Here is an 18,292-nt window from a genome sequence, read left to right as displayed (position 1 = left end):
GCAAAATAAAGCCATAAGTTACCATTTTTTTCACCTATTAAGTCAATAATTTTTGAAATAATATTACCATCCCGTAGGGGAAGCATAGCTGGTACATTAGTAACATTGTCCTTAAATATTTGGAAATAGCTTAAATGTCTAATAACAGAAAAAAATAAAAGTAAACTATAGTATGACTACTCAAAAGAGTATTTTGCTGCCCTGAACAATAGTCATAAAGACTAATACAGCAACATGAAAAATGTTAATGGAATATAATTTTAGAAGTATACAAAATAATGCATTTTTATGTATTCTAGAATTCAATTCTGTAAACATCCATTTGAAAAATACTGGCAGGAAATATATCAGCATTATTATGGTTGAAATAGGGTTACAAGGTTTTTGCCTGTTTCCTAAATACTATCTAATGCTATATTTTATTAGTTAAAAATAATTTTAACTAATGCAGCAATTAGACATTTATTATATTTAATGAGATTAACATTGGAGAAACGATGTTTGGTTTTGTTTAAAACCTAGGACACAAACCAAATTGAACTCTGAATTTGGTTTAGAAAAATACTTTAGAACTTTGGTTTAGTAAAGTGAGAAAATACCTATCTCTGGGACGCCTGGGTGGCTCAGTCAGTTAAGTGTCTGACTTCAGCTCAGGTCATGATCTTGCGGTTCATGAGTTCAAGCCCCGCATCGGGCTCTATGCTGACAGTTCAGAGCCTTGGAGCCTGCTTCGGATTCTGTGTCTCCCTCTCTCTGCCCCTCTCCCCATTCGCACTCTGTCTCTCTCTCCCTCAAAATAAATAAACATTAAAAAAAAATTTTAGAAAATACCTATCCCTGTTCTTAATTCCATGCTTCATGCCTAAGTCCCCAGTGAAAGTTTGCTAGTCATGCTGTTAAAACCTTAAAACACTCCTAGTGTGTGTGGAGTGCTTTTACCTCATGACCGCCTCACAACCACCTTAGGAGCTATAGGTACTTGATTTATTTTCTCCCAGCATAGACATGGAAACAATAGGGCTACCACATATAGATGTGCAGTGTTCCATCTCCAGGGCCATCTAGAAGCCCTTAAAGTGAAGCTCAGATAAAAGGACATGTCTGCGGGGGCACCTGGGTGGCTCAGTCAGTTGGGCATCCGACTTCGGCTCAGGTTCCTGAGTTCAAGCCCCATGTGGGGCTCACTGCTATCAGTGCTGTCAGTGGTGTTAGCCGGCTTCAGATCCTCTGTCCCCCTCTCTCTGCCCCCCCCCCTCCCGCTTGTGCTCTCTCAAAAATAAAACATTCAAAAAACAAAAAGGGACATGTCTGTGGTCATGCAGCTGTTAAATGGGGAGTTAGGGTTTTGTGTCAAGTCTTCCTTCCCCTAGAGCTCCCGCCCCTAACCACCATGCAGACTGCCTGTCTCCTTGTACTGTAGATCTAGGCCCAAGATCTTCCTTTGTCTTTTGGGGGGAGGGGGGAGGATGGAATCCATGTCTAGATGAGTAAGGAAAAAAATAGAATTTGGTTTTCATTAAAAGTTCTGAAAACTAGTCCAGCTCATTATATTTGTAATTATTATAGCTCTTCTTTTAAAAACATCTTGGGGCGCCTGGGTGGCGCAGTCGGTTAAGCGTCCGACTTCAGCCAGGTCACGATCTCGCGGTCCATGAGTTCGAGCCCCGCATCAGGCTCTGGGCTGATGGCTCAGAGCCTGGAGCCTGTTTCCGATTCTGTGTCTCCCTCTCTCTCTGCCCCTCCCCTGTTCATGCTCTGTCTCTCTCTGTCCCAAAAATAAATAAACGTTCAAAAAAAAAAAAAGAAAAATTTTAAAAACATCTTTCCTCTGTATAGAGAAAAGTGGTAAATTGTAGTACCTTTTTATTGCTGAATTTTTGACATATTGTTAAACATTAGGAGTATTTTGAAATTTAACATCTATTCCTAAATTTTTGTGATTTATAGGTATAATTATTTATCTTAGTAATATTCTAGTTCACTCAAATCTCTAGTTCATCTAAAAAAAATTTTTTTTCCCAAGATGAAAAGAGGCTTGATTAGTACTCCTCCATCAGATATGCTTCCTACAACAGAGGGTGGAAAGTCAAATGCCTGGTTACGGCAAAAAAATGCTGGAATATATGTTCGTCCTCGGCTGTTCTCTCCATATGTGGAGGAAGCAAAGGTAATGAAAATCATTTTAAGTTATTAGAGTGCCTTTTATGAACTATAATTTGTGCTTATAAGCACAAAGAGATTCATTGTGGCATTGTAAAAAATATTTAGAGATAGCCTAAATATTTGATAATAGGGAAAGTGAAAGTAAACTCTAGTTTACTCACCAGAATAGTTTTCTGAAATGTTTAATTATCAAGCATGTCTTTATAACTTAGTTTATATTAAATTGCATTTTACATTTTTCTTATCTTAGTTGTGTTGCAAATTGTTAATTTAGAAAAAAATTAATTTTACGGAGATGATTGTCAGATATGTGATCTTCAAGATGGGAATAATGTTCTGAAAAGATTGCACACATTTTGTCTTTCTTAAACTAAAGAAATGACACAATTTCTTGCAAAATGCTTCTGTAATGGCTTCTGGAAATTATATTTTAGTTTCAGAATATGTCCATAAAACTAAGTTTCAGACTTTCTAAGTAAATTATGTATTATAATATGAAGAACTCCAAGAAAATATGGTAATGTGAAAATGGAATACTGTGATTTTTATTAGCTGTATTTAGCCATGAGAACTTTGAGACAGCCTTTTGAGGAACTGGCACTCTTTGATAGTCAGAAATCACCATTAAGCTTTCTGAAACAAATTAACAGGGAAAGCATTGTTTGGGTATAGAATTAAGTTATCTTAAATTTTTTCTTTTTTTGATTGTCGGAGTTCCTAACTTAAGATATGTGAAAGGATTGTGAGAAGTTAATTTTATTGACTAGATCGATAATCTATCTCTTACTGAGTAGTTGACACTTAAATAGTCTAAAATCGGGAAAAAAGCATAATGGTTGGGTCTCGTCTTTCAGAAGTAAGTTCAGTACTTAACAGCACACAAATATCACAGCCTTTACCAGGGTTGCAGCTGATGATAAAAGGTCTGTAATAAACTACCTCGTACTCGGCTCTGTCTCAGAATGGGGCAGCAGGGAGCTGATCAGATAGTCCTCCTGGGACTTCCCTGTTCCCAGATGGCTGTACCCACACTTGATAGATAATTGCCCTCAGTAAATGTGGAAAAGGTTTATACATTACTTCATTTTGGACATTCTGCAGTTGAAATTCATCTGAAACTAACTTAACAATTGGGTTTATATATAGATCTGTTGAATTTAAAGTTGATCTTCAGTATTTTATATTTTGAACATTTCTTGTTGGATCTGATATTTAGCCCATGTATACCTTGTTTTCTTTATAGTAACTTTAGATATAAATTACTTCTGATTGATTTTATACCTTCCTTCAAATTTCAAATACTTCAATTAAAAGCAAATTTTTCAGAAGGTGATTATTTCAAAGATGCTGCAGAAATATTTTTTAAAAATTAAAGAGGTTGGGACGCCTAGGTGGCTCAATTGGTTAAATGTCCAACTCTTGGTTTCCGCTCAGGTCATGATCTTACGGTTGTGAGTTCAAGCCCCACATTGGGTTCTGTGCTGACAGTGTGGAGCCTTCTTGGGATTCTCTCTCTCCCCCCCTCTCTCTCTGCCCTCCCCACTCGTTCTATCTCTCAAATAAACTTCAAAAAAAAAATTTTTTTAAGAGCTTTTAAAAAAAATTAAAGAGGTAAAGGGGCTCCTGGGTGGCTCAGTCAGTTAAGTGTCCGATTCTCGATCTCAGCTCAGGTCTTGATCTCAGGGTCGTGAGTTCAAGCCCCGTGTTGGGCTCCACACTGGATGTGACGCCTACCTAAAACAAACAAACAAACAACAAAATTAAAGAAATAGGAGTTCTTTCTCCTTTCATTATTTTTTTTTAAATTTTCTTTTAATGTGTTTTTTTTTTTTTATTTATTTTTGAGACAGAGAGAGACAGAGCATGAACGGGGGAGGAGCAGAGAGAGAGGGAGACACAGAATCGGAAGCAGGCTCCAGGCTCTGGGCCATCAGCCCAGAGCCCGACGCGGGGCTCGAACTCACGGACCGTGAGATCGTGACCTGAGCTGAAGTCGGACGCTTAACTGACTGAGCCACCCAGGCGCCCCTCTCCTTTCATTATTTTAAAGCTTCATACACTGGAAACAATAAATTACTTCCTGTTTTATATGCTGAAGGTAATAATCTTTCTCCGGATGTGGTTTACAGAGATGGTTGACTGATACTCTTCATATTGAATTGTTCTTTCAGTCAGTGCTGGACGAGATGATGGTGGAACAAACAGATCTTGTGCGTTTGCGAATGGTTAGGATGTCCAATGTGCCAGACACGCTTTACATGGTTAGTACCGCCGTGCCACAGTGCTGTCACATGATGAGCCACCAGCAGATCAGCAGTCACCAGTCAAGCCCTCCTTCAGTCGTAGCCAATGAAATTCCAGGTGAGGCAGTAGCCTTCTGTCAGGCATTTATATTTAAATGAATAATCTGATCATTTTTGTAGCCTTTTTTATATGTGCTCATTCTCTCAGCTTTCCAAAATTCATTACTCATTGTTTTCATAATAAGCTCGGTTTTTTGTTTCATATTTTATTTTCCAGTAACAGGTGTATACAGGTTTTCCGGTTAGCACAGAGTTTCTCAACCTAAGCTGTCTTGACATATGCTTTGTTGAGGAGGCTATCCTGTGCACTGTGGGGTGTTCAGCAGCATCCCTGATCTGCACTCACTAAATGCCAGTAGCATGCACACACACACCTTTGTGACAACCCTTTGAAAACAGTTTTATGTTTCTAGACATTGCTAAATGTGCCCTGTGGGGCAAAATCGCTTCCTGTTGAGAACCACTAGTTCAAAGGAATTCAGATTTTTCATCACCATAAAGCATTTCTCACAGAAGACTCTTTGAGTTATAAACTTGTATCTTTTGAGTCTAGACATGTCCCCTGAAATGTTATCACTGTTGGTTTCCTAGAGATCCATCCAGCTTCCCAGGATCTGCTCTGTGAATTCTGTTGGTAGTGCAGGCTTATGTGATGACTTTGAGGAAATCGACCATAGGTTGAGATATAACTGTTATATCCAAAATTTTCTGAGCATGAGGTGATGTTGACTTTAACCAAAGGGCTCTAGTGTCCATCTTTAAGGTAAGAAAATGCACAGTGATCTGGGGGGTCAGAGATTTACAGCTCTTGCCAATTACTACTGCAAAATTCAAACACATTGCAAACTGTATAGCGTTATTAGAAATAGCCCCATTCAGGTGCCTGGGCATCTGACTTTGGCTCAGGTCATGATCTCACAGTTTGTGAGTTTGAGTCCTGCATCCAGTTCTGTGCTGATAGCTTGGAGCCTGGAGCCTGCTTTGGATTCTGTGTCTCTCTCTGTCTCTCTGCTCCTCCCCTGCTCACTCTCTGTCTCTCTCTCCTTCAAAAATAAATAAACATTTAAAAAAATAATAAATAAATAAATAAATAAATAAATAAATAAATAAATAAATAAATAAATAAAAAGGAAAAGAACTAGCCCCATTCATTTTCTGCTTATATTGTTTTAATTAAGGATAAATTAAAAAAAAATAACTTTTAATTGAGCACATTTTATTCTGGGACTAATGTCTGGTCAGTTGTTGGCCTTATCAGATTTGGCCACTAGTGACAAAATACTGACTGTCATTTATTTAAAGTATACATTAGACAACAGTATGAAGAGAAATGTTTCTGTAGCTGATTTATGCAGATATTGAAGCTACAGTAATTAGCCGGTTTTTATCAGCTCAAATTAATACAATTAAATAGCATAATTTAATCTTAGAACTGAATCTAAAAAGCCCAAAGACATTCACAAGTAAGTACATTCAGAAGAGTAGGACTTGCCTTTCTTGTCTCGCTTTAACAAGACCTGGTCCTGTTCTGGTGTTATCTGATACTTCCCTCTTCCTAAGGAAGGCCATGTAGCTTATTGGAGAAGACTCATGGGCTCATATCCTGGCTCTGCCACTTTTATGTGACTTTGGGTAAGGTTACTTACTTAGCATTAATTTCTTCATCTGAAAAATGGATGTAATGTCTCCTTTCTAGTGTTGTTAATGAAGATTCAAGGAAGTCCCATGAGTAAGATGCTTAGGAGTGTGCCTGGAACAAAGTAAGCACTCAGTAAATGGTCGCTCCCTTTCCCCAGAAATAATAACCAGTGGCTACTTTAGTCAGTTTGTCTCTTAGATATAGAAGACTCCATCCTCGACTTCCCACCCTCTCCTATAGCCTTAGTCTAGGTTCCCAATTGGTGTTCCTGCCTGTAACCTTACTCCCATTCTGGCCTTTACACCAGGACTTGGCAAACATTTTCTGGAAAGGCCATTTGGTAGATACTTTAAGTTTTGTGGGCCATGCAGTCTCCATCACAACTACTCAACTCTGTTGTCAAAAGCAACCACAGACAATACGTAAACAAATAGGTGTAGTTGTGTGCCAGTACAACTTTATTGACACAACAGGCAGCAGGCTTGATTCAGCCTACAGGCCGTAGTCTGCCAACCCCTGCTTTACACTGTTCTCAGAGCATGCTTTCTGTCACTGCCCTGCTCCTGTCCTTCCTTCCCCTGCACAAGGGAGTACCTGTTGTTCACAACATAGAATTTAAATTCCTTATCGTAATATGCAGGCTCATTCGTGATCTGTTCCTACCCATCTTTCTCGCCTTCTCTCTTAACACTACTCCTGCTTGTACCTATGAACCCTGAGTTCGTTAATGCTGCCAGCTGCTTGTGCCATACTGTCACCTGCGTGTTTGACACATGCCTTGTCCTTCTGCTCGAGACACATACCTTCACTCTGCTTTCTTTACCTGCCTGGTTTTTCTCTCATTCTTCAGGACTCCACTCAGGATTCCCCTCCTCCAGGAAACCTCTCTTGCCTGCCTCCATCTGAGGTGGGCCCTTCCTCCACGTCCCGTCAGCATCCTTCACATGTTTGCCTTTGTGACCACTTAGGGCCTGTGCTCTACTGCTTTACTCAGTTTACTTCACTAAAACTAGAGCTCTTCGAGGACAGGGATCATATCTTTGATTCTGAGCACCCCAATACCCAGGCCCAATACCTAGCACATAACCAGGACTCAGAAACTTATTTGAATAAAAGAATGAATATATTTAAAAGATTTCTGAAATGCCCTGAGATGTAGAAGAGAATATATGCAAGTAAAATTTTAGTTAGGTTGTGAACTAAGAAGACAGTTCAATAACTGTTTCGTATTATCAGCAGCGTTTTGAGCACAGTGAAATTTTATTAAAACTTTAAAAAATAATTAGAAGCACATAAATTAGTATTTTCCAGGAAATTAAAATTCTAATGCAGAACAACACAGGCCTTCTTGCTTGTGCTCAGTGGGGGACCTTTGATGCAGCTCAGATATTTTGCCTACAGAGTGTTTTTCTTTTTTCAGTTCCTCGTCTCCTCATTATGAAAGACATGGTTAGACGTCTGCAGGAACTACGGCACACTGAGCAGGTGCAGAGAGCCTATGCACTCAACTGTGGGGAAGGCGCCACGGTCAGCTATGAAATTCAAATTCGAGTGTTAAGAGAGTTCGGTCTTGCAGACGCGGCTGCAGAGCTCTTGCAGGTGGGGATGGCATTCGACTGTGTGAAATAGGGAGCCTGTGCAGATGGTATTTCAGACATTCCAGGAGCCCTCCCAGCACGCATCTGCTTCTTAGTGCATGCCCTTTCACTGCCTCATGGGTCTGGGATAGCCTGGAAGTCCCCCCTGGGTAGAGGCGGGGTGTGGAGTAGATGGAGCACATGGGCTCTGGTGGGAGAGCTGAAGTTATAGCTTGGCTCTGCTGCTCACCAGTTAACTTGGGCCACTTAACCACTCCCAAGTATCAGTTTCCTTACCAATAAAGTGGATGTTGTGAAGACAAGAAGTGCTGTATGTAAGCAGCTATGTCTCTTAATACCTAGTAGGCCTGCTAAAAGTTAATGGTGTGCATGCCCATCAAAGGTGAAAAAGGAAGCAGAAAATTCTGACCTTCCACTGCTCTCTGCCCCTCGTTGGGTCTCTAGATTTCGGGTTGTGGCCTACTACCAGACTTAACAGGTCTTCCAGATGCCCCTCTTATTCCTCTCCCCTCCTCTTCCGTATAATAAGAAATTTTTTGCATGATGTTGCAAATCCTATAAGCACGAGAATCAAAAACTGAATGTGGGGTTTTTTTTGTTTTTTTTGTTTGGTAACCAGCATGGGGAAAAAAACTCCCTTGTTACCAAGTACAGGAGCAGGAGCAGGAGCGTTGGTTTTGCAGTGAAGGAAGAATGTGTAAAGTAGTCTGCTCACAGCCACTAAATCAGAACCTAAAGTAAAATTTAATTTTGTCTGGCCAAGTGATTGAATTTTTTTTGCCACTGACTCTAGACTTGTTTAGCTGGAGTCTTCAAAAGGGAATGTGGTGTGATGTTCTTAGGCAAGGGAGCAGGCCACTTATAGGTTCTTGATTTTTTTGCTGTGGATTCCATCCATGAAATAGTCTTGTATACTATACATTTCTTTCCCCCTTGACATTCTAAACTGTATCTTAATTTGGTATCTTAAATTGCATTAAAGTTTTACAGATTAAGTATTCTTACATAATGTTTATCAAAATGCTCATAAAACTGAGTTACATGTAATAGGTAAGGATTAGTATTTTATAGTTTTTATTTCAGACAGAGTGCAGATGTTTTGTAAGAAAGTTCTAGGAGGATCTTTACTTGTATGCCTTTTTGTCCTTTGGTATTTAATTTTATTTTCTCAGCAGAGACTCATTTGAATTAGGTTTTATTTCCTGCTTTTGCATTATCACATAATCTTGCAGGAGATTACCAACCTGCTTGCTGAAATATTTAGTTAAGCTGTTCTCCTTGATAGCTGTATCTTAGGCTATAGAGACTCCACTCTATCCTTTTGTGCTGTTATTAAGGTAAATTTTTCTTGGGCTTCTGGCCTAGAGAAATAATGTTGTGCCTTTTACTCTTGCTGAATGTGGTTTTCTTAGGATCTCACTTAATGCTCTCAGCCTGTAAATTTCTGTCTAGAAAATTTGCTGATAAATGTCTTGTTTGTTTAAATCTTTCAGAATCCTCACAAGTTCTTTCCGGATGAACGTTTTGGGGATGAAAGTCCGCTCTTGACAATGAGACAGTCTGGGAGATGTCGAGTTAACAGTACCCCCACTGCAGAAACCATGTTTACAGATCTGGACTCTTTTGTGGCCTTCCATCCACCCTTGCCCCCACCGCCACCTCCGTACCACCCCCCAGCGACCCCAATCCATAACCAACTCAAAGCAGGCTGGAAACAAAGACCTCCCAGCCAGCATCCTTCGCGTTCATTCTCTTATCCCTGTAATCATTCACTGTTTCACTCCAGAACGGCCCCTAAAGCCGGCCCCCCTCCCGTCTACTTGCCAGGTGTTAAAGCAGCAGCACCTGATTGCACCAACACCACAGGACTGGGGAGACAGACTGTGGCCACCGCCGCCACCGCCACCACCTCAGCAGCAGTAACTTCTGAGAAACAAGTGGTAAGTTAACATCTCACTAATTTAGGGCAAATAAAATGTTCATGGAATATGAGAGGCAGTTTCCAAGAGCCCTAGTGGGACTCAGCAGTGCCCAGAAGTATTGCCACCAAGCCGAAAGCGTGGACTCCAGGACTATGGAGAGAGGGAGGTAAGGCCAAGTGAGAAGACAGGAAGAGAGGGTGTGTGGGGAGGGTGGTTGGCACCTTCCTTGTCTTTGTGTTCATTGTAGGTACTTAGAAGGGATGATGTTACTGGGCAGTGCCACTGGATGCTCTCGGTTTCACGATGCTCCATTCAAACACATGTCTAGAATCTGCCCTAGCTTCTCTTCTATAGAATCTGCTCTTCTACCAAATGCTTTGATGGGGTAGGAAAGGAAAGTTATTTATAGCTAAGTGTACTGTCAGGAGCAATGTGGCAGAAGACTCCCCATTCAGAAAGTAGATGGATGATCGGTCCTCATGCCTGTGTCGGCGTCTGGCAAGCTCTTCCGTCAGGAGGCTCATTTGACTAGGAACCACAGTAGCTAGCGTTAATAGCTAGTAAATTAAGCGAGGACCTTGCTCAGTTTTGCACTGAATGAAAGGTTGAATTTCTGTTTATATAATACCTTTGAAACAAAATAGTGATTTTTAAGTCCTTCTGCTCAGTCACACATTATCAGTGGCCTTCAATAGAAAAACAAAAGAGGGGTGCCTGAGTAGCTCAGTCGGTTGGGTGTCCGACTTTGGCTCAGGTCATGACTTCATGGTTTGTGAGTTCGAGCCCTGCGTCAGGCTCTGTGCTGACAGCTGAGAGCCTGAAGCCTGCTTTGGATTCTGTGTCTCCCTCTCTCTCCTCCCCCACATGCACTCTGTCTCTGTGTCTCTCAAAAATGAACAAACGTTAAAGAAAAAAATTAAAAAAAAAAAAAAAGAAAAACAAAGGATACATATATTAATTCAGGGAATCTTTATTAAAATACGGCTTTTGGAGGTGCGCCTGGGTGACTCTGTCGGTTGAGCGTCCAACTTCGGCTCAGGTCGTGATCTTGCAGTTTGTGAGTTCAAGCCCCGCGTCGGGCTCTGTGCTGACAACTCAGAGCCTGGAGCCTGTTTCGGATTCTGCGTCTCCCTCTCTCTCTGCCCCTCCCCCGCTTGCACTCACTCTCAAAAATGAATCAACATTAAAGAAAAAAAATTAAAAAAAAAAAGAAAAAGGATACATACATTAATTCAGGGAATCTTTATTAAAATATGGCTTTTGGAGGGGTGCCTGGGTGGCTCAGTCAGTTGAGCGTCCGACTTCGGCTCAGGTCATGATCTCAAAGTTCGTGGGTTCGAGCCCCGCGTCGGGCTCTGTGCTGACAACTCAGAGCCTGGAGCCTGCTTTGGATTCTGTGTCTCCCTCTCTCTGCCCCTTCCCTGCTCATTCTCTGTCTCTCTCTGTCTCTCAAAGATGAATAAACATTTAAAAAAAATTTTTAATACAGCTTTTGGAATCTGTGGACTAGTGTACACCTTGGGTCAAATTATATTCTTTCCTCACTTTATACCCTGCTACCTACTCTCCCACCTGTCCTCCCAAGCCCCTAAAAAAAGAAGAAGCAACAGAGGTCGATAGCATTTGATAAGGCAAATTCCCATCCTATTGGCCCGGCCCTCGGTTTTACAATTACAAAGTTCTATTTTTTTTCAATTTTATTTTATTTTTAAGTTTCTTTTCAGAGAGGACAGACGTGCACATGATCAAGGAAGGGGCAGAGAGAGTGAGGGAGAGAGAATCCTAAGCAGACTCTGCGCTGTGATCACAGAGCCTGACTTGGGGCTTGATCCCACGAACCGCAAGATCATGGTTTGAGCCAAGATCAAGAGTCAGACCCTTAACTGACTGAGCCACCCTAGTCCCCTTACTTTTTATTTTAAATAAAATTCCTTTTAAAGGTAATTTATTTGTATGTTTGTCGCAGTCTCTTTTTTTAAGCTTTTGTTTTTAAGTAGTCTCTACACCCAATGTGGGGCTCAGACTCACAAACCCCAAGATCAAGAGTCACATGCTCCACCAACCCAGCCAGGTACCCCCATTACAGTCTTGATTATGATAATGAGAAATAGGAAACAACCTTCATATCAGCAGTGGGAGAATGGTTAAGTAAGCCATGGCTCATCAGTACAGTGGAATAATAATCTCAAAATTTAGCCACAGATTTATATATGCACTACATTTTGTGAAAATTAATATATGTGCAGAGAAAAAAAAAGTGAGAAATACCTTAAATTGTTAATGGTGATTATCTCAGGGAAGGTTAATGGTTTTGTTTTTGGGTTTTTTTGGCTTCTATGGTTTTCTATATTTTTATCATTCTTAAAACTAAGCCTGTATTACTTTTATAATGAGAAAGCAAATCAGTGAACATCAGTTTTACAAAGAGGGTGTCATGGGCCTTTTTCTTTTAACCTCTCTTCCTTTATCTCTGTTTGCAGTGTACCCAACCTGTGCTAAACGATCTAATGCCGGACATCGCCATGGGTGTGTCCACACTGTCACTCAAGGACAGGAGGCTTCCAGAACTGGCTGTTGACACAGAATTAAGCCAATCAGTTTCTGAAGTAGGACCAGGGCCTCCCCAGCATCTGTCGTGTATTCCACAGAGGCACACACACACGTCTCGAAAGAAACACACGCTAGAGCAAAAAGCAGATGCTCGAGAAAATCAGCAGGAATATCCGGATTTCTATGACTTCTCAAATGCTGCTTGCAGACCTTCTACGCCTGCTCCTGGCAGACGCACCCCCTCCCCTTCGCAAGGTGGATATTTTGGTCCCGATTTGTATAGCCACAATAAGGCATCACCAAGTGGCTTAAAGTCAGCCTACCTACCTAGCCAGACCTCTCCTAAAAAGCAGGAAGAAGCTAGGAGGGAATATCCACTTTCCCCTGACGGGCATCTACACAGACAAAAGAATGAGCCAATACACCTTGATGTCGTTGAGCAACCTCCCCAGCGGTCAGACTTTCCTTTGGCAGCCCCAGAAAATGTTGGCAATGGTCCAGCCCACGTCAGGGGACGAACAGCAGTAGAAACTGACTTGACTTTTGGGCTGACTCCCAGCAGACCCTCACATTCTGCATGCAGCTCTGAAGCTCCGGAAGAGAGACCCAGTAGGAGACTGGCCGACAGCGAGTCCCTGGGCCATGGAGCTCCGAGAAATTCCGATTTAGAAAGGGAAGATTCAATAAGCAGGGGAAGGAGGTCACCAAGCAAGCCAGACTTCCTCTATAAAAAGTCTGCCCTCTGAGAGCAACCTCCAAGTCGTCTGTGCCTGAGATGTGAAACATCCCATTTTATGATGTAACCCAACAACTTAGAGACCAGTTTATTGATGCCAGCGAACTCAGTTTCACATTAGTTTATTCTCGTTTTTGTATATACATGTTTATTAGACATGGCATGCTAAGAGGGTTATTTTGAATGCTGCATCTGTCTATTTTGTGTTTGAACAATTATGTGGGGAAGCATTTTTAAGAGCAAGCAAGCTGGCACTTTTTTTTCTCTTTACAAATGATGGGATTTTTTTTGCACTTGTACATTTATTTTATCTGTGTTGATTTTATATCAGTATGTTACACTTTATTGCCACATTTAAAGGAACTGTATTTTCATACTTTTTTGCATTTTACCTTTCATCTACCAGTTTCCACGTGCATTGGATTGCACACTAAGATGTATTTTCTTATGAAATAGTTCTGTGTTTATTTTTTAATTATAGAAATTCCAAAGAACAGCACATCAAAATGCTCCTCTCTTTTCGGTAATCGTTTTAGTTCAGAAATCTTCCTGCTCAGTCTCCATAAACCTAGTATCATTCTTTCTTACTTAGTAAGTCTTTGGGAGCTGGTCTTCATTCCTCCAGCGGGAGTCCAATCAGGATCCTGAAGTTTTCTGGTTCAATAAAGAACAGAAAGGAGCAAAGCCTTTTGTGCCCAGGCTTAAAGCTCTTGCTTTGTTCCCAGTGTGGACACTGTCAGAATTCCTGCGAATGCTGGTAGTATGGATCAGCGTATCACTAGATGAGGTTCTAAAGACATCAGATTTTCTGGAATCCTAAGGCAGTGGAAATAACGAAGTGACTTAAAGCTTGCACTACGGGATTTCTGGTTCTGAGCTTCGACTCTCCAGCTGAGGACTGCTTGCTGCCTTCAGTTAGTTGTCTTGCTCTCTGTGGGAAAAAAAAAACAAAAGGGCTTCAGTCTTATGGATGTCATTTGGTGTTTGTAAGCCTATGTTTTCTTTTAAATGTTTTTCAAAGTGTGTCTGAATTTTGGTGTCCTAAAAAAGTTGTTGTAGAACGCATAATGCTTTGTCACCAAAAAAAGAAAAAGAAACCTTTTTTTTTTTTCTTTTCCCAGTGAAACACTACATGTCCTACTTGAACTCCATTGGGGGGCGCTGGTTTGGGATTTTACTGAACCACTGAGCACATGGGATCTTTTAAGATCCTCTCCCTTGGAAGGGCAATGTGTGAGCTAAGGACTGTTTTTTTTTTCTTACTCTCCAGTGTAAATATATTAGTATTTGAGTTTTTAAATCACTTTAACATTATTTGAGCATTCACTTTGTATTTTTACAAACACATACACACACAGCCGTAGCACTTAGAAGAAAAGAGACTTGCTGAACATCCCCTCATATGAAGGATGTCTGGGAGCCTCTTTTCTGTGTATGTATATATATATAAAACTATGAATCACTCACACTCACTCTAAAACTATGCAGGGCTAGGGAGCCTTTACAAGCTACCATATAAATGAATTACATGCACTTTTAAGTAAATAGGTTTCTATTGGGTGTCAACAACTCTGATTTCTCCCGAAGCTGTAGTTTCTCTTACAGTCTTTCCTAGTTCACCCTGTGGATATACACTCAGGAATAATCTGACATTTTAAAAAATCCTAACAGTCGGTAGTCTCAAAGATGAGGAACTCGTCAGTCTATCCGCATACGGCCAACCGTTGCCCCGCGTTGTGCTGCCCGCCGAGTTGGCTGCTGCTGGCGTGCTCGTCGATGCCGGCGGTGGTGCGCACTGAGCTCGATGCCTCCCGGAGCGAACACTCAGCCCCTGGGAGGTTGGCTAGCTTCGCCTTTGAGGCTCCTTTTTTTTTAGAGCTAGAAAAACATAGGACTCTGTTCTCATTTTGAGGAGGTTTGACTCTTTATAATAGATGATGGTGTCTTTTGAAGCCGATCTCATTCTGTCTCCAGAAACAAAACTGTTAATTCCATCATATTCCTTAACGTGTATTTATATACATGTCTTGACATGAATTACTTTGATGTAGTTTTAGATTTCTATTCTGAATTCAGACCATACCACGCTAGTACCGCAAATAAGAGTGAGTAGAGCTAATCTGGGTGGGAAAAAGCTTTCTCATCTCTGACCTGTATTTTTCAAAATGTTAGATAAGAGCTATTTGATGTCACACGTTCATTTTTCTGAAAATGTATCAAATATTCTTTCATATTCCCCAAACATAAAAACAAGTGGCCACTGTTCCTACTTTAATTTATGAAGTTTGCTTTTACTAATTTAATAGCTGCTCTGACTAAACTGTGTGTAGAGAGGAACTGACTCTAACCCGTGGGATTGTGGATTGGTGAGACTTTGCAGAAGGTAAGCAGATGTGGCTTGTGTGTGTTCGGGTGGGCGACAGTGGACTTCTGATGTACCTTGTGAGGCGTGGTGGCCGGGGTAGGTGAACAGCTGTGTGCCTCTGGCTTTGGAACCCACCTCTTCAATCCTTTGTAAGGCGAACCTGGCACTAAAATCTTCTAATGCTGTTGTACTAAGATAAATGTGAAGCCTGAGTAAGATGGCTCTTGGGGAAAAAAAGCGTATGTAGAATATAAAATTTGGGACCTGGCATGTCACTCAGTTTAGAAATTTCATGAGAACCAAATCTCAGAAAGAATACCAGATCTCCTCTTGAGACCGTGGACAATCAGGCCATCAGACAATCACCTCCCTCGGTTGCCCACTGTGTGACAGTTTAGAGAACTACCGTTTAGCCCCTGGAGCAGAAAGAGAAGATCCATGTTTCTTCAAGATGCTGTTGGTCTTTTTCTTATATTTTTGTCTTAGTTTTGTGATTTTGATGGATAACTACAAAGTCACCTGTGACTCGAAAAGAAATAGCATGAAAGGCAAAAACGATCACTGAAAAGCAGCCATTTGAGTTTTCCACATATCACGGCCTTTGTCCCATGCCCCTTAGCCTTCTCCAGGCACACATCCTAGACCTAAGCTCTCCTGGCATTTCCAGAACCAGTTGGATCTTGAGGATTTTTAACAAGTTCTTTGTATTTGAGTCTTTTTGTCGAACTGTCTGTGAAACTTTACCTATTCTTGGTTTTGCGTCCTCAACTCTTTTTATTACAAGATTGCCATCCTTTATTGGATTTTCTTTTGGTGGTTTGTTCACATTCTGGCATTGGACCGTCCTTGTCCATTTGAACGAGGGTGATGATGCAGAGTGTGAAGGGTGCAGTGTGGGGGCGGCAGGGGCTCCCAGCCAACCCCGCACCAGTCTCTGAAGGGGAAGGGTTAACATTTCTCAGTAACTACTCAGCAAAATAGGTATTTTCATGATGTGTCATCCTCCTTTTAGGGGGAAACGTGTTTCATGAAACACTTCTAAGACACTTGTTTTGCAATTCTAAGGCATTCATGTTTTTAGCTTAGGAATGAACTCAAAGGGAAATGACTTTTTTTTTTTTTAATTATTATTTGGTTGACTTTCAACTTTTCAGTTGAAAATTACTATTACAGCAGCAGTGATGGGTGCTATTCCCGGTTCTGCAATGGTTTACTTTGTCTACTAAGTGGTTTACTTTCAAACCTCATTACACATAACCTTGCTAAAAGAGTTGCCGTCACACACTAAAAGGTATTTGACTTTTCCACGGACACTGTCATATGAACAATGTTTTATGAACTGTTAAGTTGTCTTTTTGTCCTGGAGATTGCAATAGCGGTTGCACAATTGTTTTATTGGCAAGTCTTTGGGTTTTTTTTTTTTTTCCTTCTAGAAAACCCTCAGACCATGTGTCAGCCTTCCACATTCTGAATATCATAACGCTGTGGCCGTTTCTAGAAAGATGACTTACAAGTGTGTGTCTTGAAAACAGCCTCTCGTGTTGGTGTGTTTACGTGGGTTCTAAGAGACGAGGTAAGCTCTGGAAGCTTCTTTGTGTACTACACGTGACCGTGTATCCGGGTTCCGTGGGCAGGTGGTGTGGGATCCTGCTCTTAGATGGGGTGGCTCAAAGATACAGATTCCTGAATTCCACTTGCCGTCTGTGTACCACATCTATTCTTCAGAGAGGTGGCATCTTCTACAACACTGCATTTCCTGTGGTTGTGCTGTTACTGCTATGAAGTCAAGTGCCTTCAATGCTAAAGGCTCAGAAATTTTTCTTAAACGGATTTCATGTCCTATGCAAGTGTTTTCTACAACCTGCATAACCAGTACTTTGTAAAACTTGTTTACGCTTCAATTGTACATAGTGTTTTTTAAAGAAATATATAGTATTTTTATTTAGGTACCTCCAAACTTGAATTCGTCTGTGTGAAGCATTGTAAAACGATACATTTCTCTTTTGAGTATCATTACGGTTGTACAAAGGTTTCCACTGGTTCTATTTTTCTACTGTTACTAATAAGCATGTAGCACTGACTTTATCCTACATATAGTTGGCATTTCAAATAAACGGCTTGTATAGAACCTGCTGACTTGGATAGTCTGTTTCAGCCCTGTAGCACGCAGTCCTCAACTTAGGGGTGGGGTGATGGTACCACCCCAAGGGTAGAATTGGGAAGAAAGGTGAATGTCCCCTGTGTTTCCAGGGTTTCAGTCCATCAGGGGCTTTTAAAAATTACTACGGTTTTCTTGGAATACCACATTTTCATCGGAGTCCAATTCATTCTTTTACTTCACTGGGAAATTTCTGAGAGATTTCAGCTTACAAATTGTAGCAAAGTTACTTGCACAGGGGTCTCCAAAGGAAGTTCTGCATCCTGACCGCATGAACCCCCGCCCAGAGTGTGCCAACCACGGTGGTCGGTCACTGAGAGACCCAGATGTGTCCCAAGACTCATAGGTGTCCAAGTGTCTGCACTTTTTTCTTTCAAACTAGGGCTCCTTCGTATTTTTCAATTTGAAAGGGTAATGGAGTCATGATCTTGATGATCTTGTCTAGTTTTCTGAAAAACCATATGTGAAACAAAGTTTTCTAATTCCCATTTTCTCAATTGCTATAAAATCTATCATTTTTTAATCATTTTACTAATAAACTCATTCTAACCTTTCCACCTTCATGCCTTACTAAGGCGATTCTCCATCTTAGGTTTAACTGTGGACTTTCAAGATAAAATATAAGGTGTTTTGTTTTTTTTTTTATGTGAGCTTCTTAAAAATCTAAAAATGAAAAATTGAATAAGTCAACTTCATTCCTGTGCTTGCAGATGGCCCTGGGACAGCGGGTTCAGGAGCTCCTTAGCCACATCAGGCCTCGCCTTTCCTTAGGGCACTGAGGAATAGTTCTTGGGTCCAGCCTCCACAGCAGACAGCCAACAGGACACCTATTCTCAGGAACTTTGGACTCTTGCTGGA

The 18,292-nt window shown here is 41.0% G+C and overlaps 1 protein-coding gene across 3 annotated transcripts in view; it reads left to right on the top strand.

Annotated features, from left to right (window-relative positions):
* Window positions 1–17,404, top strand: part of BTBD7 (BTB domain containing 7) — an 88,214-nt gene extending 70,810 nt beyond the window's left edge. For 2 of the 3 annotated variants that reach the window (XM_040478080.1, XM_040478079.1), the window contains 5 exons: window positions 2,024–2,167; window positions 4,335–4,524; window positions 7,526–7,704; window positions 9,197–9,643; window positions 12,106–17,404. In XM_040478080.1, the coding sequence (XP_040334014.1) occupies window positions 2,024–2,167; window positions 4,335–4,524; window positions 7,526–7,704; window positions 9,197–9,643; window positions 12,106–12,921 (1,776 nt within the window). In that variant the 3' untranslated portion in view covers window positions 12,922–17,404. Of the gene's footprint in view, window positions 1–2,023; window positions 2,168–4,334; window positions 4,525–6,162; window positions 6,227–7,525; window positions 7,705–9,196; window positions 9,644–12,105 lie in introns of those variants that run through there. The other variant, XM_040478081.1, reaches the window with a different exon arrangement.
* The last annotated feature ends 888 nt before the right edge of the window (window positions 17,405–18,292 follow it).

The sequence above is a fragment of the Herpailurus yagouaroundi genome, unplaced genomic scaffold, assembly GCF_014898765.1.
Source record: "Herpailurus yagouaroundi ecotype Mexico unplaced genomic scaffold, PumYag 141, whole genome shotgun sequence".
NCBI classification, from domain to species: Eukaryota; Metazoa; Chordata; class Mammalia; order Carnivora; family Felidae; genus Herpailurus; species Herpailurus yagouaroundi.
This window is presented reverse-complemented; position numbering and strand designations above follow the sequence as displayed.